The following is a 25,438-nucleotide window of genomic DNA, read 5'->3' on the forward strand; positions in this document are numbered from 1 at the left end:
TTTAATAAACACATGTATTTCATTAATAGGATCCAAAACTTGAGAGTTTCACAAATGGTATGAAATCGTATTGCTAGTTACCAGATTTTCATATGGAAAGGTTAGTGACAGAAATTTCCTTTATTATTTAGCCAATGGTGAACACTCAGTGAGAAGCACCATCCCAATCCTGGCATTTGAAGCGTGCATTCTGCATTGGGATCCTAATGGTTGTGCCCCAAGGGATTTCAATACACCCAGTTGTTCCATAACATACAGCAGAGACAAGCAAGCATGTTAGAAAAACGGATATTTGGAGGCATTTCTGTTCCTGAAAAAGCTGAATTACTCGAGACAAAGGGATTTTAAAGCACCCATTCCCCAGACAGTGCATGATACGAATGTGTAAAACTTTGATTATAAATCAGCAGCGTGCTCAGCTCTCCCCAGTCCTGCTGTGACATTGCAGAGGGAGCAGGGAGGGCCAGCCTGGGTCACACCCCAGGGCCATCAATGGGAGATTTGTGCTCTCTGGGAGCTCTGCAGCCTCTGCTTGTGCTCCTGCAGCCTGCAGCACTCACAGGGAGCTGCACCAACAGCATTTTAAATTCCTGATTTATAACGCACATCTTGCTTTGGAGGCACCAAGCTGGCACGAGCCATCACACAGAGTCCAAAAGCAGCACTCTGGTGTTTAATTACTCAACTCATTTACCTGTGATTCCTCATTTAAATGGGTCTGTCTTTCCAGGTCTGTCTTTCCAAATTGCTTTTTGAATCTCCACTTGATTGATCTCTGCAGTAACAACTGGGTTTCCTGGTGACTTATGGGGTCTTTCTGTTGGGCCTGAAATTATTAATTAACATAGAGCTCTTCTAAAACACCTGAATTTTTTTTTTCAGTTGTTAAAAAGTTTAAATGAAACATTGTGTGGAGATGAGTAGCAACATCCTGAAGGGGAAAACATATCTTATTTAGGAGCAGCTTTTCTTCTGATCTTCACACACAGAAATTAACACAGATGTTTTGGTGCATCTGCAATACAGTCCTGGCTGTAGTTGTGAGCACGAAAGTGCCAATTTCTTAATCTTTTTTAGCAAATAAAGAAAAAACAAAACCAAGCAAATTAGCAAAGCACATTTAAACACAGCCAGGAAGTCGTGGATCTATTTTAGAAATTGAAGAAGGTGGCTCATCCTCAGAGGGTGTTATTAAATTCCTAATGTCAGAATAAAAAAAACCCAAAAGGCAGTTTTACCTGCCTGTTTGTAGCTGGACTCAGCTAGTGAAAGCAGGCTCCAGAAATGTTCTGGGGAGGAATTCCCTGCCAAACTCCCCCCTCCAGATTAATGAATAAATGTAGCTGCAGCACAAAACCCCAAACATTTACATTGAAAACACCTGCAGAGCTGGAGAGGTGTGTGCTTTGGCACTCAGCTCCTCTCTGAAGCAGTGAAAGCTCTGAGAATCCTCTCCTTGTCCCCAGAACTCAGATATGCCCAAAGGGTGCCACAGAGAGGCCTCTGCAAAGAGGGAAAAATGAGGATTTGGCTATCTAGCAAACAGGAAAAAAGTTGTTGGGACAACATACAGCAGGAGTTATTACTTGTTTTAGGCACCAGCCTTCAAAATAATTGAAACTATTTCAGATGTTACCATGGGGTATTAACTTGAAAATTATGATTTTTTGGTATCTGTAAGCTTCATTCCATCTGTTCTTTCTGGCCCATGTTTATGCTGCTGGTATCTGTCTGGCTGCTGTCATTGCCCAGGAGTGAACCTTGGCCTGGTTCATGCTTAAATAGAGTATTTTTTATTTGCTTGAGTCTAATCACAGGGAAAAAAAATAAAGTTATATTTTTTAAACCTAACACTTCAGAAAATATCTATTTAATTTACACTTTTTGTAGAATATCTCTATGCAGGATAAATGCATGGTAAGTGTAAATTGCAGGATTGCAAGTGTAGCGTATAAAGAAAATAATTATGTTATTTGAAGGTTAGCCATATAATTTTCTTTTATTCTTTTAGAATGGCAGTTGAATTTCAGCTATGTAATATTTTCTAGCAATAAGGAATTTTTAATGGCTTCACTTGGGTACAGAGAACACGGTAATGGTCAGGAATTTGGCAGAGGACAGTGTTTGCTTTCACCACTGTGTGATTCATCAGAACCCTTGCAGGATGGTGGTCACAGAGCGGTGCTGCCAAAGGCATCAGCAACCTTGGACACCTTTACATTACAAATTTTAGTGACACAAAAAGGCTGTGGCAGCTGTCCCCACCCGGAGAGCATCACCCTGAGCTTGGTGGGGCTTCACTGTGCAGAGTTAATAGCTGAGACCTTGGAAGCATCAGAGGGGCACCAGGACAGTGCCACACCTGAGCTAAAAAGCCCCAAAGCTCTGCAGGGCTAAATGGGCTCAGGACACAGAGCAGCAGCAGCAGCAGCTCTGATGTCTGTGTAAACAGAGGCTCTCACAGCTCTTTGTGTCTGCAAAGGCTTTTTAATAACAAAGAGAAAAATCTGCTGCCCTTCAGGATTTAACGATGAGCACACCTGCACTGCTGCCACCGTGAGCTGCTTTAGCTGGCTGTGGGTTGGAGGTGTGTGTGCCTTTCCAGTTGTCTCTGTGAATGTGCATAGAGAAAACCCTGGCATTGCAGTCCAGCTGTCTCTGTGAGCCACCAGGAGCTTAGGCAGCCACTGGAGTGTTTGTTTTATTGCACTGGAGAACAGGGAATCATAATACCACTCATTCTCCAGGATACATCTTGGTTAAGGACTCTACTGGTGTAGCTGTACCTGGATATGTCCTCCTGGTGTAGCTGTGCTAGGTGAAATAATGTTTTCTTGAGAAAAATAGCACTTGAGAGCTTCACATGGAAAGTGCTGCATGGGAACTGCATAATGCAATTCCTCATTAGGAGGGAAACCATAACCATTGTTGCTCTTCCCTGCAGAACTCAGACCACACCTCTCCCACTGAAGTCTGTGTGCTTTAGAGTCCCAGAAGACGTTTAAGTTCTAATTTAATAGGAGAGGTTTAATTATTTGATACCACAGGAAAAAAAAAATAGAATTACTGACTTTTGCATCCTTTCCAAACCTGACATTTCCAAGCAGGTCTGTGATGGCAGTCTCAGAGGACCCGTGCAGTCCCCAGCACAGCCAAAGGATAACCTGTTGCTAAGCAACCAATATAAGTGTGCTGCTCAACATTTATTTCATTTGGAAAGAACGTATTCTTTAAGTACTTCATCTGAGCTACCAAGCACAAAGAGTTTTCTCCTTGTTTTTCTGTAGCTGTGCACGTCTGTGAAACAGCCAATTTGCACAACCAAATGTGCACGCCCAAGAACAGGAGCCAGAGAGGAGCAGGCAAAATGGAAGGTATAAAAAACTGGCACGAGTGCTTTAGCCCTTTCTGAGATCAGCATCCTGAATTTGCCTCTTTGTGTCTTTGTTCAGCCTAATTGAAAACGGGCTGCCTTGGAGCATGGACGTGGCAGAGCTCTCTGCAGGGCTCTCCAGTGTTTGTTGGTGCAGCCTCCTTTGAAGATGTCAGGGTTTTCCCACTGACACAAAGAAACACTTTTCACCCCGACCAGCAAAGCCAGAACATAACACCAAATTTCCATCCTGAAGACTCCAAATCTCAGATTCTGCACTTGTTTCAGAAAAGCAGCTAAATATCTTCAGAAAAGAGCACTTACTGCCCTCCAATTAACACCACTTTCCCTTTAGTGCCAGTCCCTGCAGTGAAATGAAACCCTGTAGATCTGCTAGGCTTTTGTGTGTGTCTGAAATCAGCCTTGGCTGAACAGCCTCTAGCTGGATTGTCCTTGGAGGAGTTGTTAGTCATGTTTTCCAGTTCAGAGTACATTTGGTGCCTGAGTATCTCAAGAGCTTTTTGTTCCCAGCCAGTGAAGGTCTCTCTGCTGCTGGCCCAATGGCTCATGCTGGATACAGACAGATGTCTCACTGCCCTCTGACCAAGTGGCATGGACACTCAATTTACCTTCAACTGGTGTGGCTTCCAGATGATGTGTTTTGACAAATGAAATGCAGCGTGGGAGTACTACAGTGTTTGCAAGCTAAACTGTGTCTTGGGAGCAGTAACTAACAACTACAGCTTTTTTTAGAGCTGAGGAAAATTAAGCTCAGTGTTGAAGAAACGCAGCTGAGCTCTGCATGGAATCCTGCAGCTTTGGTGACTGAAGACTCTTGGTGTTTTGGACTATTCAGGTGCACAAATCTCTCCGTGCCCCTCTCCCTCTCTGCTTTCTGTGCTCAAGCAGGGCATTGTCTTGCAGACATCTCTTCATTGGAGATGTCTCACTTTAAGTGTTTGCCTCCCATAAGGATACAGAGCTCCCAGAGCTGAATCAATACTTCTTTCTTCTGTCAGCTGTAGTCCATGCAGGAGCTCTGCTGTCAACAGGCTCACACTGCAGTGCCACATCACACAGCCTGGCTGTCACACCTGGGGGCAAGAGAGACAATTTGCTGCTTAACCTGGCAGCCTGGCCATGGACAGATTGAGTTGGGTTTGAGACAGAAATAATTGCTATTTTCCATCACAGGGTTTTGATCTGTTAAAGCAAATTGTTGGCTGTCTTGCTTCATTTAGGGAATACCTTCCCAAAAGTGCTGCTTCCTATTTCTTTGGAACATTCAGTGACCTCGTGCTGCAGAGAAGTACAAGATCAACCAACCAACCAACCAACCAACTAACTGACCAACCAACCAACCAACCAACCGACCGACCAACCAACCAACCGACCGACCGACCAACCAACCAACCAACCAACCAACCAACCAACCAACCAACCAACCAACCAACAAACCAACCGACCAACCAACAAACAAACCAACAAACCAACAAACCAACCAACCAACCAACAAACCAACCGACCAACCAACCCTGTCACAAGAAGCTGATTTGAAAAATAACTCCTATGAAAGTTATCTAACCAAATCCAAAGCAGACTTGTTTAATGAGTGAGCAAGCAGGGAAATGCAAGAGTCTGAGGTTTTTTTCAAGCACAAATAAAACACAGAGGTCAGGAAAAGGATAAAACAAAATGGGCCGAGTTGCTTGTTTTTCAAGATGCTTGATTTCAAGTTGCAAGATTCACAACAGCATTTGGGTTTGGGGAAAGAAAATCAGCATTTTTCACTAAAAAAAAAATAATCAGGGAATGGTTAACAAACACTCACAAGAGGACGGTGTGTGAGTAACATATACTGAAATAAAACTACAGGGGGAATAAATTACAGACAAAAATACAGCGCAAATAAAGAGCAAGGGTATCTTAAGCAAAGTGTAATTCTAAATTGAGTAAAGGGCAAAAGATGAGATGTAGTTTCACAGGAAATCTGAAATAGCTCCAGTTAAGCTTAACTTAGGATGCAGAAGCTGGTATATTTGAGATACATCTATGTATTCCTGTATATTTGAGGCATCTTGAGAGGCTGTAAGCACCATTATGCAGTAGCTTGTGTAAATATCCTGAGTGAACCAATGATGAGGAGGGGGAATATAAAATGCAGAGCATAGATTTGGCTAAAATTCAATATTTTGGAGGGGGTTTAACATAACTTTAAAGAAAATGCAAGAAAAATAGAGAATAGATGAGGATGTGTGATTCTTCCAAGGGTATATTATATGCCCTCTACAAATAGTTTTACAACCTAAGAGGGAGAAAGGAGGAAATTCAAGTCAGCATGCTTAATACATTTATACTAACTCAATTTTATTGACTTATTTTTGACATTGTAGATGCTGTGTAAAATAAATCCCCTCATAGTGCCGATATAAACAAATATTTTCCCTTTGCCCTCGGTCAGCTGCTCAAGTACTTTCCCTTTGCCCTGGGGACTTTCTGCTCAAACTCTTTGTTCTTTTGAAGAGCCACTCCTCTGGAATGAGGCTCCCTGGTTGGCCACTGTATGCCATTCTCCTGATAGGACAGCAGGTGGATCTGGGCAGCAGCCAAAGGGACAGCCTGTGACCCAGGGGCAGCAGGGGTAGCAGCACTGACACACAAAAAAACTTCAGCACTGGAGGAGAATTTCTCCCCTGGCACGTCAAAAATGAAAATTGATATTCATAGCCACATTCTACCTAAGGAATGGCCCGACCTGAAGAAGGTAATCAGAGTTTAGATATTCAGTGCCTTAGGTTATCAGCAGCCATTTCTACCGATGTGATTTTTGAAAGAATAAATGAATGAAGGGTTCTGGGGGTAAATATATCTATGTTTTTGTCTAATTTGGGATATTTTTCCAACTCTAAAATATTTGTATTTCACTACTTTGAAAAGACTCCAGTCAGAAGAACATGTAAAACTGGGATCTGTTCCCCATTTTTTATTTATTCTGAAGCAATTCTTAAAGTTTTCCTTGAGTTTTTTGAGACACAAAATTTTTGGATAATAAGGTATAAATTCCACTTTCTTGATAAAAATAGAGCTGTTCTGTTCCATTCCTAAATGGTGTTCACTTTTGTTTTAAATAAAATAAATAATCAAATATTAGACAAAATTAATGTTAACTAAGACAAATTTATTCACATCATTATACCCACAGGCATGAAATCATTAACTTCAGTGGGAGTGGGGTCACTCTAAGTACAGCTAATTGATCATGATAATTTTACTAATATCTGTTCTTTTTTCAGTTACTGGAAAGCAGTAGCCTGTTGTATTTAAAACAGCAAATCTCAGTTGTCAGAGCACTGAAGCTATAAGTGAATTTCTGTTAACTTGTTGTTGTTGTTGTTGTTATTGTTGTTGTTATTATTCAGTGTCATAAATTTATTCTTGTCCACAATGTTTTTTCATGATCCTGAATGCATTTTAGAATGAAAAATGTCATTTAGGTTTAATGTAATCAATCTGAAAGGATTTCATATCTATTAGCTCTGCATTGCTGTGATTGTAAGCAGTCCAGTTTCAGTCAATATTAGGGAGAGAGCAGCTGGGAAATGTAAACAGCATATTAGAAAAAAAAAAAAGTCATGAGAAAGCCTGGCATTGAAAACATACATAGGATTATTTCTTCATCAGTTGTGAAAAATAACATCATTATGCACAAAACCTCCTGGAAAGGAATGTTTGTTTCCTTGTTTGGCTAGGAAGGTTTTTATAAATATCTATTTGAACACCCTATTTGTAATAATAACCGCTCCTGATGAAAAACACATACACTGGATAATGTAGGTGAGGCTACAGATACTTTTATAATAATTATATCTGTTTTAAATGGATAGGAGGTTAAATATTCATACTAGAAACACAGGTTGCTTTTGCACATTTCAGATTTTGTTGTCTTTTGTGCAATAACTTCATAAAAACACCTATAGAATTCATTCTGATTTTATATGGTTTTTTTTTTTTTAATGGAATATTTTTGTCTGTAGGTACTTTAAAAGGGCAATAAGTTCACTGACTTAAAATGACCCCAAGAATTCCTTGATGTTCACAGATGTACATCAAGACTAAATTCACTAATGTTAGACACTGTGGGTCAGCATTACATTTCTTTAAACAGAGATAAAGAGGCAAATACCAAATTTTTAAAATTTAATTTCCACCTGCTAGGTTTTTTTCCCTCTGTTCTGAGCGATTCAATGGTTTATTAATGGGCTCCGAGTAGAAAACAACTCTCAGAATTCCCTGGAGTCCTCTGGAAATTCAAGCCATTAACACAGATCATGCAAGGAAAACCAATGAGGCATCTTAACATGCACACATTTATTTAGTGCTAAACTTCTTGTTTCCAGCTTTGTAAATACTGGACCTTCAAACTGGAAAATTCTATTGTCAAGGTACTGATTTAACAGCCTAGGAAAATATCACAGGGATAGAAAATCACAGAAAGAACAGATACGGAATGTCAATGCCTACAACTAATACCTGAGGGGAAGAAAGAATAAAATAAGTTCAAAATCAGTGAATTTCTCTATTGCCTATGGGCGCCTGCAGTACCCATTTCAGGTGCTTGTTTTCTGCTCAGCTTACAACTGCAATTAGCATGGATCTAGTTTAAGTACTTGTTTGTTATCACTCATTGAACTTTCCCAAAATTTCAGTATTTTTCATGTGTGTAAACCTCTAGATGTATAAATTTAAATAAAATTTACATAGTTGCATAGTTAAACAGAGCACACAGCCTCAGTGACTGCATCTCTGGCTGGGGTCAGGAGGTTTGGCTCTTCACACCCACATCAGGAGAGCTCACAGTGGCACTAAGTGATGATTTGGGATCACAGGAAATTCAGGACTGTGTCCAAATCGTTTACACTTCTGCAAAACAAATACCTGCTCTTACTTAGTTTCATTTTAAATGTTTCTCTTTTTTTGGAGAAATGGGAACTTTGAGCATTGTTTTCACCCAGAGATTTCAAGAGTTCATTCCTTTCTAATTGATAATTTATGGAAGTAAAAGGAAATCAGCATCTCATGTTTTGTAGGTTTTGCCTTTTTTGCATGAACAATTCTGAATCTCTCTGGAAGAATCAATGAGCATCTAAGCTTCTCCTTTTTAGCTTCTCTTCCCTGTTTAAATATTAATAGACAAGAGGCTGACCTTCACTCCTGCTGCTGAGTCATGGAAGCTGAAAAGTGGAATCAATGCATCTTTGTGCTAATGATTAACTGATCACAGATTGGAAAGTTGTCGGCTCCATTTTCACACTTTAACATTTTCGGTGTCAAAATTATTTCAGTTAGAGCCTCAATGTAGTAAGCAAGTTTAGGCATTTCTAAAGCAGTTGTTTAAAAATGTTGTTGAACTGGAAACTAAAATTCCAGCTGTACAAACACCATTAGTCCAGTCCAGCTATACACTTCTGATGTCAGTGAGGCTACTCTGGCTCAGAGCTCAACACATGTAAGGGTTTCTCCTGAATGAGAATGAGGTATTTTAGTAAGAACTGCAATTATTATTATTATTATTATTATTATTATTATTATTATTATTATTATTATTACTGCAGAGAGCTAACTAGCCCTGGCTTTCTCTCCTTTCCTCCACAGAGATATGGATACGGTGGATGGGTACAGCTGGATCATCACTGCAAGGTTTGGGCTCTTTGGTGCTCAGAGCTGATCTTGTGTCATCATCAGGAATAGAAACTCACAGGAGATATATTAGAGAAGCAAAATGGCAATAAGATTGGCTGTGTCTTTGATACAGATTTCTCTAGAGGTCTATTTCCTATGAAGTAGTATCAGGCCAAGTCCTAATAGACCTCAGCAGAACCTTTTGCCTAAAGGATGAAACTCACACCCTCTTGTGTGAACCAGCATCCATTCTTCTTCATCATGTCACTTTAACACTTGGAATGGATAGCTCTGAGAAAGTCTTTCCAACAAGAAATGTCAGGCTAAAGCAGATTACATACAGATTTGGGTTGAGTTAGATGCAGTCATCTGTATGACAAGCAAACCCAAAAGGAACTGATATTTTAATAAACAAGAAAAAGCCACCTGGTAAACCAAAGCATGGATGATACAGCTTTTGGGATACATGGCAGCTGCAGGAAGGAGACAGGGACTGGACACATTTCTGGTGATTTTGTTACAGGTTTGATGCTAAAATTCTGTGCTAAAAATAGTTTGCAGGGGAGCTTTTTGGCGAGTCAGTAATGGCCTTACACACCCCTCCGAGAATTCCATCCAGCCTACTTCTGTCTGGAAATGCTGCATGACAAAACGTGCATGGCAAAACAAAATCCTGTTCAGACATGTGGAGCTGAGGATGTTAAATCCTAAGATTTAAAAAAAACCCCAAAGGCCTCCCATATCATTCTCTGAAGAAACACCAGGGTCAAACTGGAAGAAAATAATTACAGGCATATTTTAAAAGTGCATTTTGGGATGTGACTGAGTAGTTTAGTGAGGGGAGAATTTTAAATGTAATGTGCTGAACTAAATCAGCCTGCAGGACTTAATTTTTAAATGTCTCTCTCTTAATTTCCACATACATTAAGCAAAACAAATATTAGGTAATTTTTAGGATGGGATAGAATAGAGAAGTATAGAATAGAACAGTAAAGTCCAGGTGATCTATTCATATGTGATGAAGTGCTTCGTTCTACTGTGCCTTTTTCTCACACCCCAATTTTTTTTTTAATTGGACAACCTGTATCAATACACTAAACTTTTCTTAATGCATTTGAGTGTATGGCTACAGTAAACCTCTCCATCAGGTTGGAAAACCAGTTTTACAAGAACCTGAAGTATTTCACCAGGGGATCAGGACCCTGCAGTTGGAATATTTCACATAATTTTCACAACCCATGATACAGCTAACAAGTAACTTGACAGGTTGCCAAGGCAGCACACTTAGATTTGTTGAGGATGGCTTTAAAATATTCATTAGGACAGTATATTTGTGAATGATGTATGAAGATAGTAACAAATTCAAGGTTAAGAACAGTTTGAGTTCTCAGAAGAGGGGGACAGAACCCCCCCTGGCTGGGCACACTGGTAGTAAATATTCTGATTTAACAGGTTCTTTTCTGTAGAAAAATTGACAGGTTCCTAAATAAGACCAATTTTGTGAGGAAAAATAAAGTGGCCTTTGGAGAGAGAGAGAAATCCCTTTTTTGAAGGGCCCAAAGCCTGCCTTGCCCTCAGCTCCTGTTTACTGGGAAGGTGAAGGAATGGCTGCTGGGTTTTCTTGTGTGGATTTCAGCTTTCACCTGCAGATGGAGTGTGTTCTCTGCCCAGGGCCTCTGCACTGACCCAGCCCACATGCACAGCACCAGGAATTCCTCTGACCTTCCATTTACCCCTGCAGTAGATTAAAACAAGCAGGAAATGCTCAGGGCTTGCAGCTGCTGGTGAATTGTATCCCATCCATTTGTGCCAGCAGAAATCCTGTTGTGTCTGTAGCAGCTGGTGGGCACCCTAATTGTAACAGACAATTTCCTTAATGTGGTGACACCACCTCTCTTTGAGCAATTCACAAATCAACCAAATACGACATTTCAAAAGTTTCCAGGGTGATAAAGGAACACATTTTGTGACTCTGATAACATTTTGAACTTCCTAGGTCTGGAAATTGGTGACATATGAGAAAGTTTTACACTTATTCAAGTCATGGTTTTATACTGTGTATAAGTTTTGTTTGGGACTTTTTTTTTCCCCCAAATTCTTCTTTTTTTTTTTTCCTTACAAAGGAGAAAATGGAATCTGAAGACAACACAATAGGTTTCCTTTTGTCTGAGTATCACTGGTGATAAGAAATCACTGGACTGAAATTAACTGTGTTACACAATTATTTCTGTAGTTACTGGAACCACAGTGATGCTATTGAACACACACATACCCAAAGGGAAAATTTAGCACAGATTTAATTAGAGCATTGTTTTGAGGTCAAAATTTGGTTTGAGGATAAACTTGGATTAAGGTACCTGGTACGTCTTCCAAATAAATATACAGTGATGTACATTGCAAAAGGAAAGGGATTTTTTAATATAATTCTGAAGAATTAAATCAGAACTACCAATGACTGTTTTATTCATATCTATTTTTTAAATAGTTTCTGTTTAAAAATACCTACTGAATAGAAATAAAAGATAAAAATTTTGCCACTGTATTTCTGTAAGGAGCACAATATATCAAGAGACTATAAATTAGCAGATACTACTTTGTCACATTTATAATATATGAAAATGTCATTTCACAGGGACAGGCAAAGATGATGAAGGATGGAAAGGTTTTTAGAGTTATCCAAGAGAACTGCTGGGATCCAGAGGCACGGATTAAAGAGATGGACCAGTCAGGTACAGTTCCACAAAGGAACTCAAATCATTGTGCTTCATTTAGAATAACAACTTAGAATAACAACTTCTCTGTCAATCCATTTGAAAGTGCTCAACAACAATATCAAAAAAGGTTTAGCATACTAATTCCTTGGTTTTAATTTGCTGATAGTAATTGGAAACTGATATTCTTTATATTTAGAAGGAACCTGTGCCCATAACTTTCCTCATTCTCAGCAGCAATTTATTCCCCACTAGAATTTATTAATTTTGGAGGGATTTAAGACACTAACTTGACAAAAGTAAGGATGACTGACCCTGGACTTGAAATGGCACCATACATTCCAGTTAAAATATGATTCACAAAGGAGAAGGAAGCCCTTTCATTTTTGTTCCAAATATTAAAAATATTCCTTTTACACACAGGATTTCTTGTATGTTTGTTTCCTTTTCTAATACCTTTTTTCTGCTTATCCATGTTTCAACCTCATTTTGTGGTTTTCCTGTAGGACTCAGCCTAGAGAACTGGTACGATTACTTTGTCAGAAAAGGGTTTTCCTCATGTAGAAATTTAACCAGATGCCAAATTTGCAAATTTATTTTCCATTATCTTCCATGCAAGCCACTAAATAACATTGGTAACATGGGAAACTGAGGATGAGGGAAGGAATTTCTAGGCAGATCAATTATTTTTGCTAGTTCTTATTAACACTGTAATTCCAAATTACTCTTGTAAGAGAAATATTATGTTACTAAAGATTATTTTTTTCTTAGATTGAGGCCTGAATAGTTCCTACATCAGTTTCCCAGTGGACACCACTTGAATATCTTCAACTTTTCATAAGGAACACACACCTGGATTGCCTAAAAGAGTGGATATTGTACAAATAGCATCTTTATGATTATTGCTTCCTCCTCTCAGGCCTTATCACCCTCAACAAGCACATTAAAGAGGTTGTACCCAGTGGGGAGTTGGTCTCTTCTCCAAGATGACAAATAATAAACAAGAAGAAACTGCCTGAAATTGCACCAGGGGAGGTTTAGATTTGATATTAGCAAAACTTTCTTCACTAGAAATGTTGTCAAGCCTGGAACAGCCCTGGTGTCGTCCCCATCCCTGGAGGGATTTAAAGGATGTGCAGATGTGGTGCACATGGGGACACAGTTCAGGGGTGGGCTTGGCAGAACTGGATTCTTGGCTGGAATCAATGATCTTAGAGGTCTTTTCCAACCTAAATTATTCTGTGTTAGGAGATAGTCTGGGTTATTCTTCTTAGGGAGGTTTAGTGCAACACATCACATAGGCTAGCTTGGGAACCCACCAGGTAGTGAGCACAAAAAATGTAAACACAATTTAGACAATTTTCATCTACTTCATTTGCAGCCTGGAAAAGCAGTATTTGAAACTCCAACCATTAGACATTTAATGGGAATGCCAGAAAGCCTTTGCAGACTGAAATATGCTGCCTTGTCACAGAATCATAGAATCATGGCCTGACTAGGCTGTAACGTTTCTCTGAGTTAGCTCAGGGATTTTGGGGATTACCAAATCAGTCAACTACACAGTGGATCATAAATAGCCTTTGGGCATCTTTCTCTTTCAGATATTTCCCTCAGCACTAATGGCAAATTTCTACAAAGCAGCTCTGCCCCATATGTTTGTTGTAGACAAAGGGAAAACACAGGAGGATTTTTTTTTTCAAGTTTTTGCAGCAGTTCTCCAGAAAAAAAAAATGTATCATGAAAGCAGCATCACAATATTTCTTCATGAACTAAACAGTGCTCACTTGATTTAAAAAAAAATGTAAACCTGTATGTTACAGCACCATCTGGTGACTTGTGCCCTAAAAATGTCCCTTTTTATTACAGCACTCCAGACATACAGGCATCAGCCAATTAATGATGTGGGAGGGAAAAAAAGCCTTTGTGTTTTTCATTCTTTCATCCTTACTGCTCAGCTAATGATAAAGACTATGGACCACATTCATTCCTTTTTGGTTTGGAAAGCTCTAGCTACTTAGTTCAAAGACTGCTTTCTCTTACACAGGCTGAGATAGATTATACCCAAAATTTAACCTCCAAACATGGCATAATTCTGGGACAAAGATGCAAGAAGTCTCCCAGCTGAACTAAACTAGAATCACTGAAAGTCACTGAAAGTTATTTTTAATTCAGAGAGATAACTTGGTTAAAAGGCTTTGTTTGTGCAATGCCCAAGAAATCTTGCCAGTAATAAGAAATGGTCTCCAGTGGAGCAAAGAGACTCAATTAGTTCTCCCAATCATATGTCCCAGGTCTAATTGATGTACATACTTCTATCTTGATCCACTCAATAAAGCAAGCTATCCATGTAACTCAATAAAACAAGCTGTAAAAGTAATTACCATCACAGTTCTGTGACACAAATCATCCCAATTTTGTCTGAGAAAATATATCAGTTCATCCTAACTGCCTTTCCTTGTTATTTTCTCCTTTGTAAAACCCTCTGAGGAAGGTAAAAATGCAGAGGTTTTTCTGTGCTGATTCTTCTTCCTAAAGCTAATGTCTAGGAACAGTCAGCTTGGAAATGTACCTTTAAGGTTTATGTTAAATTTGCTCAGAAGTGTAAAAATGGATTGAAAGCAGATACAATGGTTATTTTTGAAAACATGGAGAATGTTCTCAACAGACTAAACAAGTGCCCATATTGGTGGATGATCTAACTTGGATAATTCAGTATTTATGGAATTTTGCAGACCTAATCCTTACCCCTAAACCATTGCTGCTGTACATAATATTAACCAGATCTTGTAGCAATCTGAGTCAGCTTCTCCTCTTGTGTCCTACTATAACTTCTGAGGAGGAGGATAAATCACTTTAATCATTCAAATATTTTGGCAAGTCATTTAGAGTTCTCCTGGAGTTCATTCTGCTGGAGGTTTTTCCTGCCATCTTTTGTTCTAGTAGTTTTACTACTAACAACCAAGTTAAATTTTCTAAAGCATGACAAGATATGTGCAAAAATACTATAAACAAACCTATAAAAACACCAAAACAAAACAGTTATGCATGTAACTATTTTGTGAATTCCTAATTACTCTTTATTGTTTATTTTGTTTGTCTTCCAGGTTTGTTGTTTTCACTCTGTAACCTGTCATACAAAATATTATAATAGAGATTTGTGTTTGAGCAGAAACAAAACAACATGGACTTAATTCTTTTTATTTTTAAAAGAAACATCAAAGTTGTTTCTGAAAACAAGCAGATTTTTTATATTTACAACCTCAGCAGTCCAGACACAAGATGAATGAAACCTAATACAATATAGCTTTGGGAACACTTAGGAAAACGTTGTTTAACAACAATTGTTGACACAATGTTATTTATCTTTGTGCTAATACATTTATTTATTTAATATATATGACAAATTCACCCCAAAGTAAACTTGAGTTAATGTATTCTGTTGGGTTAATGTCAGTTTCATTCATGTGAGAGTAATACTAAATTGCTACTTTAATTGTTTGTACATGTGCATACTAAATCCTTCTAAAATCAAAAACCCTAATTTCCCAAATTAGCTAGTATGAATATAGTAGTGTTTATTCTTTCTACTTAGAAAAAATATCCAAATCCTAATAAACTGATACACTATGAGTTTTATTGCCATGATCCTTAATTAAAAAAAAAATAATAATTTCTCTATGTCACTGTTAAATCAGTCTTTCTTATCATTAAAGCCATTATATTCTGCCTCTCAAACCAAAGTACTTTCTTATTTATAATATTTTATCAAAAACAAAAATGAAGTATTAATATTTGCTTTTTCTTACTCAGGAGTCACCGTCCAAGTCCTGTCCACAGTCCCTGTAATGTTCAGCTACTGGGTAAGTTCCAACTAAGGTATTTCATAATTTGTATGTAGCAACGTTTTTAAAATACAAAAGCATCTTCCTACAAATTGAAGTAATCACTAGAACTGTTCTGCTGTGAAAAAGAAAAGGCAAAAAAGGAGTGCAGGTGTGAGAAGATGTCTGCAGGATGTCGTGGCAGAGCTCCACACCAGAGCATACCCAGGGAGAAAAGATAAAACAACTGAATTCCTTATGGGGGCAGATGGAAATGGAGAGAAAAAATATCCAAAATGAATCCATGGATAGCAGACAGACACATATGTACACATTCCAGAAAGTTAGGCATCAATCAGTACTTTCTAAAGGGAAAAAAAAAAGACATAAAGGATGCATTTGTGGCCTTGTCCCACTTTCTTTTAAATGTGGCATGGGACTCATTAACCTAGAATGCTTTGAATCCTAAAATTCAGGAGCAAATTTAAGTTCCTATGTTCCCCACGTGGTGATCTTGAATGCTTCAAAGAAATAAAGACAGGATGAGGAGATAAATCACAGCAAAATGCTGTTCTAAATACATTCTGGATGTGAGTATTTAGCAATGTGCACAGGTCAGGATGCTTATATGTAAACAGATTTGTGCATTTAGAACTATTGTGCTAAGCCCACATATAAGAAATACCATTGATTTTCATAATTTCTAGTTAGTAACATCTCTTCAAAACTTTATTCTGGTGTCTAAGGGAATATTTTCCATTAAATATGCATTGGGAGAAAAAAACCTAGAGATTGATTGCATGGATATTGCACTTCCTTGTTAGAATTATGGATGTTATCTCCTTCTAAATGTTAGAGAAGTTTGCTCAAGCTTTCTCTGTAGAATTCACAAGCTCCAACATCTCACATTTCTTATTTTTATTTCTTCAGCTCCAGTAATAGGAGAGTAAATATTCATTGCTATGTATAAAAATTATATACTGAGGATTTTGGATGGGGATAAACAAAACCAGGGGACTGCTTTACACAAAAGACCAGGTAATTATGTGCATCAGCAACCTGAGCTTTATTGCACTCATCCTGAGCAGTAAAGGCAACAGCAGTTGATGAAATATTCAAGAGAAAAAGAACTGTACCCAGAGGTTTTAAAGCAAAGCAGAATTTAGCTCTATTTTCCAGCTATTCAGAACTGTAAAGCAAATTTGGGTTCAAACCCTACCAGTTGTCTGCAATGACATTTATCCAATAACTTCCAAAGGTGCTAACATTTGAGAACCATATTTAAATGCACTGCTCTGCTTCACATCTTACCAGGCCAAACCTCAGGATACTTTAGACCTTGCCCAGCTGTTAAACAATGACTTAGCTGCCACAGTAAAGAAGCACCCCAAGAGGTTTGTTGGGCTGGGCACGTTACCCCTGCAAGCTCCAGAGCTGGCTGTGAGGGAGATGCAGCGCTGTGTGAATGAACTGGGCTTTCCTGGAGTGCAGATTGGATCTCATGTCAATGAGTGGGACCTGAATGCCCCAGAGCTCCACGATGTTTATGCTGTGAGTAGCTGTTGCTTTCCTTCTTTGGGGGAATTCTGTGATATGGAAATCTGTCTAAAAATGTCTGGGAGCACACTGAGTCATCATTTGAGCCTTCTAATCTGCTTAGTGATCAGAGAGACTCAGCTTTAGTTGTAAATCATAATTCTTTGTAGGATATAATGGCAATGATACAAAACACTCTGAAACATATTTTATAATTATGAATAACAAATTTTATTATATGAGTTCTCACTGTAGATCTGCCTTCTTGATTTGTGAGGATAAGTGCAATATCAAATAAAGCACTGTTTGCATTTGAGTTCAAGTTACTGTATCCAATCCTATTGAAATAACTGATAAACCCCCCTGAGATTATCAGAGATAGCACCAAAGTACCACACAGAACTATGTAAACAGGACCAAAACTCCCAAACTGAATATATTGAGTATCAAATGAATTAACAGATAGCACTTCTTGAATAGCCTGAGATCCAGATGAGGTGGTCATTTGTCTAAATTAGGGGTTTAATCAATGTCCATTCTGAATCTGTTTCTCAAGTTATTAGAGCTGTCAGTCTGGAATTGATTCACAGAGGTTATTTTGTAGGATGCTCAATTTATTCAGAAACTCTGTTGGTGCAGCACCTACACTGCTTGTTTTTATGGCCATGTACAGTCAGATACCAACATCTGCCCTTGGAGATGCCCACATTCATGGGATCACAGCATGGCTGAGGTTGGGAGAGGCCTCTGGGGCCACCTGGACCAACCCCCTGCCCAAGCAGGGCCACCTACAGCCAGATCCCAGGACCATGCCCAGGTGGATTGCAAATATCTCCAAGGATGAAAACTCCACAATCCCCCAGGGCAATCTGAAATTTCCTGATCTCCACTGAAGCTTTTATTCTAGGGGACAAACAGCCCCAGTTCTCTCAGCATTTCCTCACAGGAGAGATGCTCAGTCCCTCCACAATTTGGAGCTCTCTCCAGTAACTCCATGTCTCTGCTACTGAGATCCCTCTCTTCTTCTGGGATCTCTCTCTTATACTGTACATCCTTCAGCTTATGTTTCACACATGTAGGAAGTTACCCCTTTCATTTTTAGAAACATCTCTGGATAATACAGATTATGAAATTAAGCCGTATTGGATAATGAACTTTGCCAAACTACCAGGCCAGTCATTGAATTGCTATTTTTAGTTTACAAATGTAGATGGCAATTATGCTCCACAATCCAAAAGTTGCAGCTTTTATTTATGCATGTATGGGTAAATAAACCCAAATTTTTCAAATGTGTGACAATCTCCTTAGCAACAAGAGCATGTCCAGAAATACATCTGACAAAACGAAGCTGTTAGATCCTGGTTAAGCATATGAATGACTCTGATGACTGTGTATTTAAATTTAAGCACACAGTTAAATTACAGTCAGAGTCAGCATCCAACACTAGTCTTCTGTTTGCCTTTCCAAAGATGTCAATAGTTTTGGAAGAATTACTGTACTTGGGTAGAGATGGATTGTTGATAAGAATACAGCCAGATTTTGAACTCTTAGGAAGAATTAGGAATAATTTAACATTTTTGTAAGCTAGGTAGAGGACAAAATGGGACAAATGTAGTGCAACTCAATGAAAATTTCTGAATGCAGCTGGAACAATTCTGCAAAACCATTCTCAATTGACTCTATAAGACAATATGGGAATTCATTCTCATACGTGTAATGAAACCAAAAGAATGTTTGCTTGAATTGATTTTATACCACAGGATGGCTGAAAAAACACAGCTGGAAAAGCATTTTTGTACTGCATTATTCTGTGAAACACTTGGTTCACTAAAAGATGTTAATCATCTATGCTTCCAGTCCTGTAGCCACAGGAGGAGCTGTGAAACTCAGTGAGGACTTCAGAATATGGCCCAGAGGAGTAAATACAGCCAACTATTGCTTATAGTCCTTACTTGTGGGCCTATTTTCATTACTAGTACTACTGCAGGTCATTGGAAAGCATGACTGAGATCTAAGATGCATTTTGCTATGATTAATCAAGATTCAGACTTTTTCTTTTTGCTGCAGGCTGCTGAGAAATTAAATTGCTGTCTCTTTGTGCATCCCTGGGACATGCAGATAGATGGGAGGATGTCCAAATATTGGTTTCCCTGGCTAATAGGTAAATGTATATTTACTTTGCTTAACCTACATTTATGAACTGGATTATGTCCAGGAGATTGCTGCCAAGTACAGTACAAGTACAGATAAAATTACATCATTTTTCTGTCAAACTTTCTTTTTTTTTTAATCTAGTATTATGATTAAGTCTGTTGTGTAAACTCAGTAGTCATTTGTTTCTAAGCTTGTTTAGCTTTTCTTTTAAATACTTAGAATTCAAATTATTCAGACTAGCAACAGAATATAGTATTCTCTTTTGCCCTAAATACAAAGAGCAGATAACAAGGAAGAAGTGAATCATCTCAGAAATTAGCTCCTCAAAAATAACAGGGGTAAATGAAGGAGTAAGCAAAACCAAACATTTTTTTTCTATCATTTGTTGGGTTATTTCTTAGAAACAGGTCGATCAGACAGGAAATAAATCTAACTTTACATCAGCTGTAGCTGAAACAACATGTACTTTGAAAGCTCTCAGTAAGTGTGGGATATTATCTAGTTTCCATTTTTTCCCCATTTGATAGGTAAATTGTAACAATGAATAACAGGAGCATGGTTATTCTGCTACCCAGAAATGTTTAGACCTGATTCTACCCTCATGCATTTTGTTTTGTGTTGGGTTTTTATTGCTTGGTTTTGCACTGCCACCAGTTCTGAAAAGCATACACAACATATATATAAAACACATTCTGCTTGGAAAATCTTGCTGTCCCAATCACCCATGCATTATCTTGAAAAAATATCAATTAGTCCTAATCAAATTAGGCTCAAAAACACAGATTTAAGAAGAAAATAAAATTATTGCACTTACTTAACAAAGTGAAAATAGAATATTTTCTTACGAAGCCTAATAATGCTTTGCATCTGAGCATATAGTAAAACATTAATAAAAATAACCCTTCCAGATGTATAGCTGTTGTTCCCCCCATAAATATGGGGAACTCAGTTCCTGATTTCAAGCTGCATGGCTGAAGTTAGGCATTTAAAATGGCATGATATTCTAATTACGTTGGGTGTGATCAGAAGCTGAGAACTGCTGTAGGAACCTGAATTCCTGTTCTCTTCCTAACTAGGCTTCCAGCCCAGCCAGGAGCACAGAGACAGGTTGGTTCTAAACTGTAGGATGTGGCACTGTGTGGTAACCAAACCCCAAATCTGTGCTGTAATATCCATTTAACATATCTGCTCCATTTTCCAAACAAAATAAACCCACAAGCACAGGGGAGAACACACCCTGGCATATTCCAGACTTGTCTCTGAGCAAGGATAATGGAAATCAGGCCTGCACAGGGTATCTCAGGACATACCCAACCTGTCTATCGTCTGTCCTAGTGGTGTGGAGTAAAAACTGGACTTAAAATTCAGAACACCTTCACCTCCAGGCCTGTGTCTTCATTTCAGTTAATTAGAGTTCAACTCTGTGTCCCTCCAGTGGAAATAATGCATGACCTTTGGTAGCTGTCTGGCAATTATTACTTTTTTAGTTGGCTCAAGGCTAAGGGAAGAAAATGAAAACAACATTTAAAAATCAAATAGGATTCAAATAATCAATAAAGCTCTTATACCATTAAGATGTTTTTCTTCTTAGGCATGCCAACAGAAACAACCATGGCCATTTGCTCCATGATTATGGGAGGAATTTTTGAAAAATTCCCTAAGCTGAAAGTCTGCTTTGCACACGGAGGTGAGTAGTGTGCCACGTGAAACTCCTGCTCCTTGGCTGAGCATGGTACAGTTGTATTTTCTGGTCTCTCAGCTAATGGGGTCACCACGTGAAGCCTGCCACCAGCTGAGCACTGTCACCCCAAAGAAGACAGCCTGACAGATCAGCTGCTTTTATGAGTACTCTCTAGCCTGCAGGGCTCAAGCTGGTACAACAGTTAAGGGAAAACAAAAAGGAAGGGCAGGCAGCAGGTGGTTTAAGGAAAAGGACGAGGAAGCAGCAGGAGGAATTTGGGTATCACAGTAGTGAAGAAGTGAGAGAAATAGAGACAGAAGCTAATGAAGGTAAAGGAATAAAAAACCACTGGTGCAAAGCACTTTCTTCCTAAAGAGCTGACAGAAAAACTTATGGACCTTTGGTGAAAAGGTGGCTTTTTTCCCCTCTTACATATTCTCAGCTTATTAAAATTATTAACAACTCCTTCTTGCAGGTGGAGCTTTTCCATACACAGTGGGTCGAATCTCACATGGCTTCAACGTGCGCCCCGATTTGTGTGCCATGGACAACAAGGTGGATCCCAGAAAATACCTCGGCTCATTTTACACAGACTCTCTTGTCCATGACCGTGGGGCTCTAAGGCTGCTAACAAGTGTAGTAGGAGAGGTGAGTTTTAGTGCTTCCAGAAGTGGGTGAGTCATTACTCAGTTAATTTTCCAGGAAATATCAAGAGGAGAAGAGAACAAGAAAGAAGAAAGAAGACAGTGTCACCCAGTGTAATAAACTGATGGGCTTCTGCCATCAGTTGATAATGCTTTTACCATATGGATTTATTGAAATGGTGGGTTCAATCCAGGAAATCATGCACTGTCAACCTTAGTTCCATCCTTCTCTGAGCTTATTCAGGATGGGACTTCAAGCAAAGACTGCTTCTATTTGGAGCCTGGTTTTCAAATTACTTAATTTTCAAATTCAAGTGCATGCTTGAAGAAATCAAATTGTATTTCCACTTGGAAGTTATAGACAGAAAAAACATCAGTAATAAGGAAAGGTTTTGTGAGTATCTCAGAGAGACAATTAAACATTATGGGTTTGCAGAAGTATTTTAGCTGTTGGTAAAGAAATCTTTGTAGTTTAGCAAACTGTGGTGTTTGTGAGGTCCCCAGGATGGGGTGAGAGATAAGAATCTGACTCCATGTTCTCAGAAGGCTGATTTATCATTCTATTTTATTCCATTCCATTCCATTCTATTCTATTCTATTCTATTCTATTCTATTCTATTCTATTCTATTCTATTCTATTCTATTCTATTCTATTCTATTCTATTCTACTAGAACTATACTAAAGAAAAAGGATGTATCAGAAAGCTTAACAAGAATGATAATGAAAGCTTGTGACTGACTTCTCAGAGTCTGACACAGCTGATGGTGATTGGTCATTAATTAAAAACAATTCACATGTTTGGATAAACAATCTCCAGACCCCATTCCAGAGCAGCAAAACATGGAGAAGCTGAAACTTCCCAGCTTCCCAGGAGAAGAAATCCTGGGAATAGAAATCCTTCTTCTATTGCTTTCTTTACTGTGGTACTCTGAGCTCAGGTATCACACTCTAAAATCTGTGGGTTTTCAGTTCATGCTGCACCTGAAATCCGTAGCTTTGGGTCTGGAGTTCTGCCTGCAGCTCCCCTGCAGGACTTGTGCCTTTTTGGAAAACTTTGCATTTGAAGATTTATGGAAAATCAACCATGTGGCAGCACAACTACAGCTTGAAACAACAGTAGGGAAACTTTTGTGACATGTATGTGTTTGTACAATACAGTAACACTGCAGCTCTAAGGAGTGGAGACAACGTCTTTTTGGTTGAACCACCCTGAACCAAAAATAGATTTATGGAAGGAGCCCCATAAAATGTGCAAAAAGCCTGCCATGGAGCCTACTTCCATTAGAAACAAGTAAGATAAAACCCAGGTCAATTTACTCAGAAAAGATCTGGAATAAGCTGTTAGTAGTGGAAAGTTCTGATAACATCAGTGGGTATTAAGTCAGGAGTCATTTGCCATCTCTGTGCCAGGGATTAATTTTAGGCACCAGATGGTTTACAAATAAAATACTAGGGCTCCCACCCAATACTGATTTCTTTTAATTTCTGTTGCCAACCTCTAAATAGCAAACAAATCATAGTCCACAGCCCAGTAGTTTTTGATATGCATTATCTTTTGAATCAACTGTAGCTTAAAGCAAGGGGCTTTAAGGTGTTTTTTAACAATAGATTTTAAAATTTTACTGTGTGTGATGTGTTCGTCCATTCTACAAGACACCCAAAGGCTTATGGAGTAACATCTCAGCACTTGCCTCTGTTACCTCCGTTTTTGAGAAATCTCCCCAAATCCAGACCATGTTCATTCTAACTATAATTTCTTTGTACATGCAGTTCTAGTACACAAGGATGAGTCTAGCTCTTGAATTTTAAATTGCCATTGCAAGGAGAAAAGATCACTCATTTTCTTTTACCCATTTTAAAACGTTGGGAGACAGGTTTTGCCATTGTCAGAAAGACCTTGGTAAATTAGGAGCTGAGTGACTCAGGCTGGCTGAGACCACAGATTCTTTTTGTGATCTGAATCTGTTAAACTGAATTGTAGATGTCAGGAGCAAAGCAGGAGGGAAAGCACAACACAATGCTGAATCCATTGCTGAAGAATTGAAGTTTTTTTCTGTCTGAACTGTAGCACACAAGTCTTGGGGCACTTCTGCTTCAAAGTCAGAAGTTTTGCATCTCAAGGCTGCTCTAAACTATTGCTGCTGTGGGAAAGCTGCTGTCTTTGCACCACACTTTAATGTCTCTACTTTCCATTCTAAGAAGCTACACATAGACTCTGGTCCTTAATTGTGATTAGCCTTTGCAACTGGAATTTTGAGGAGAGAGAGATTATGGATTGTAAATTGATAATCTAAAAGGCACTCCGCATTAGCCTCTCTGGTGTCTTATTTTGTCAACAGAGTATTAAAATTCATAGTCTTAACACAATAAATTTGGCTACCATAGTACACAGGATATTGGTGTATTCTTTAATTCTCCTCTGAGTACTTTCAGTTCAAACAATGTGACATCAGGTGCAATCCCAGTGCTGAAAAGTCATGAGTCAGATACCAAAAACATGTTTTTTACACTCAGGAGAACTTTCTCTTTTCAATTGCCTAAGGCATCTTGTCCTTGAAAACAAAAACATTCACATCACGATTTCAAACTTTACTTTATAACCACGAAGATTAAAAAGCTCCCTCTTTTTCTAAGGAAAGTTGACATTCTCACATAACACCCTTCCATGAGTCAAATGCTTAAAGAAACACCAAATATCTCAGCGCTTTCAGCATGTGTTGGCAGAGTAACACATATAAGATTAATAAATGCTGGGCTAAAAAGAATGTGATGGAGTCTTGAGGCTGACACTGTAACTTTGTGAGCTGCAGGTTTGAAATAGGCCAGGTCTCCAGAGAAGAGCTCAGAGCTGTGCAGGAAGGGCTCAGTGTGAGGGAAGATGTGCTTGGACATGGCTTTGTGTCCCTGGGGAGCAGCCACTGCCTGGCACCAGCGCCTGGCGTGCTGGCCCTGAGCTGATCACAGTTAAAATCCACTGACAGCTGGGATCAGTCGTGTCCATTTAGTGGCATCCCTTCTTAGTTTGGGGTGCAGGTTAATTGGGGATGGAAGCAGAAACACACACTCCTGAGAAAGAATTTTGTAAGAGTGCAGAATTGCTGCAGTCCTTCGCTCCCCCCGTGGCGAGGTAGTGTGAGGTGAATCCAAATAAACACAAAATCCCCAATGTTGCTGGCTATAAAAAGTGAAGAACTGGGTTGACATGGGATTAAATGATTCAGTGCATCCCTGCAAAAACTTCCCCATGGTGATTTCTCCAGAGCCATCATCCAAAGGCAAAGCATTCTCTGGCCAGAAGTTGGAGCTGAACTGACTACAGCATTTTGGACTTTTTTTCAGGTGCATCATGGCCGTAGGAAAGAAGGCAAAATTCAAGGCAAATACAATTTTTCCTCATGTAAGAGGATGAAGTCATGCTTAAAGCTTTCTGAGATTCATTTTCAGATTAAGGTCCTTATTACTGTGAGAAAAGTTGTGCTGAGTAGCAAGGTCCAGTGAGGTTAATCATTAGCCCCATGTACCTCTCTAATAGGAGAGATGTGCTAATTAAGGAAACGACCTCCAAGTCTTCTAGGGAAAATTGACTTTGTTGATATGGTTTGGGATAATATAACAGTACTTCCCTTATGCTAGGAGCCTTATTCATCTGCAGAGGCTTCCCAGCACTCCTCTGAAGCTGGCTGCTAAAGACAGGTATTGCAACCTGACTTTTATACAAATGAAGTACAAAATTGAAGCTCAAACAGCACAAATGAACAGCCCAAGATCGCTGGGAGCACAGCAAGAATGCTGCTTCTAAGTTTTTCTTACTGATTTACAGCTCTTAATTTTACTACAA

The 25,438-nt window shown here is 38.9% G+C and overlaps 1 protein-coding gene across 5 annotated transcripts in view; it reads left to right on the forward strand.

Moving 5' to 3' along the window:
• ACMSD (aminocarboxymuconate semialdehyde decarboxylase) overlaps positions 1-25,438 on the forward strand; it is a 39,568-nt gene that overhangs the window by 12,447 nt on the left and 1,683 nt on the right. For 3 of the 5 annotated variants that reach the window (XM_058027839.1, XM_058027837.1, XM_058027838.1), the window contains exons 4-10: positions 9,026-9,070; positions 11,685-11,781; positions 15,574-15,623; positions 16,899-17,135; positions 19,188-19,281; positions 20,866-20,961; positions 21,431-21,603. In XM_058027839.1, coding sequence (XP_057883822.1) covers positions 9,026-9,070; positions 11,685-11,781; positions 15,574-15,623; positions 16,899-17,135; positions 19,188-19,281; positions 20,866-20,961; positions 21,431-21,603 — 792 coding nt within the window. Of the gene's footprint in view, positions 1-5,928; positions 6,138-9,025; positions 9,071-11,684; positions 11,782-15,573; positions 15,624-16,898; positions 17,136-19,187; positions 19,282-20,865; positions 20,962-21,430; positions 21,604-25,438 lie in introns of those variants that run through there. The other 2 variants (XM_058027840.1, XM_058027841.1) reach the window with 2 other exon arrangements.

The sequence above is a fragment of the Melospiza georgiana genome, chromosome 7 (assembly GCF_028018845.1).
Source record: "Melospiza georgiana isolate bMelGeo1 chromosome 7, bMelGeo1.pri, whole genome shotgun sequence".
NCBI classification, from domain to species: domain Eukaryota; kingdom Metazoa; phylum Chordata; class Aves; order Passeriformes; family Passerellidae; genus Melospiza; species Melospiza georgiana.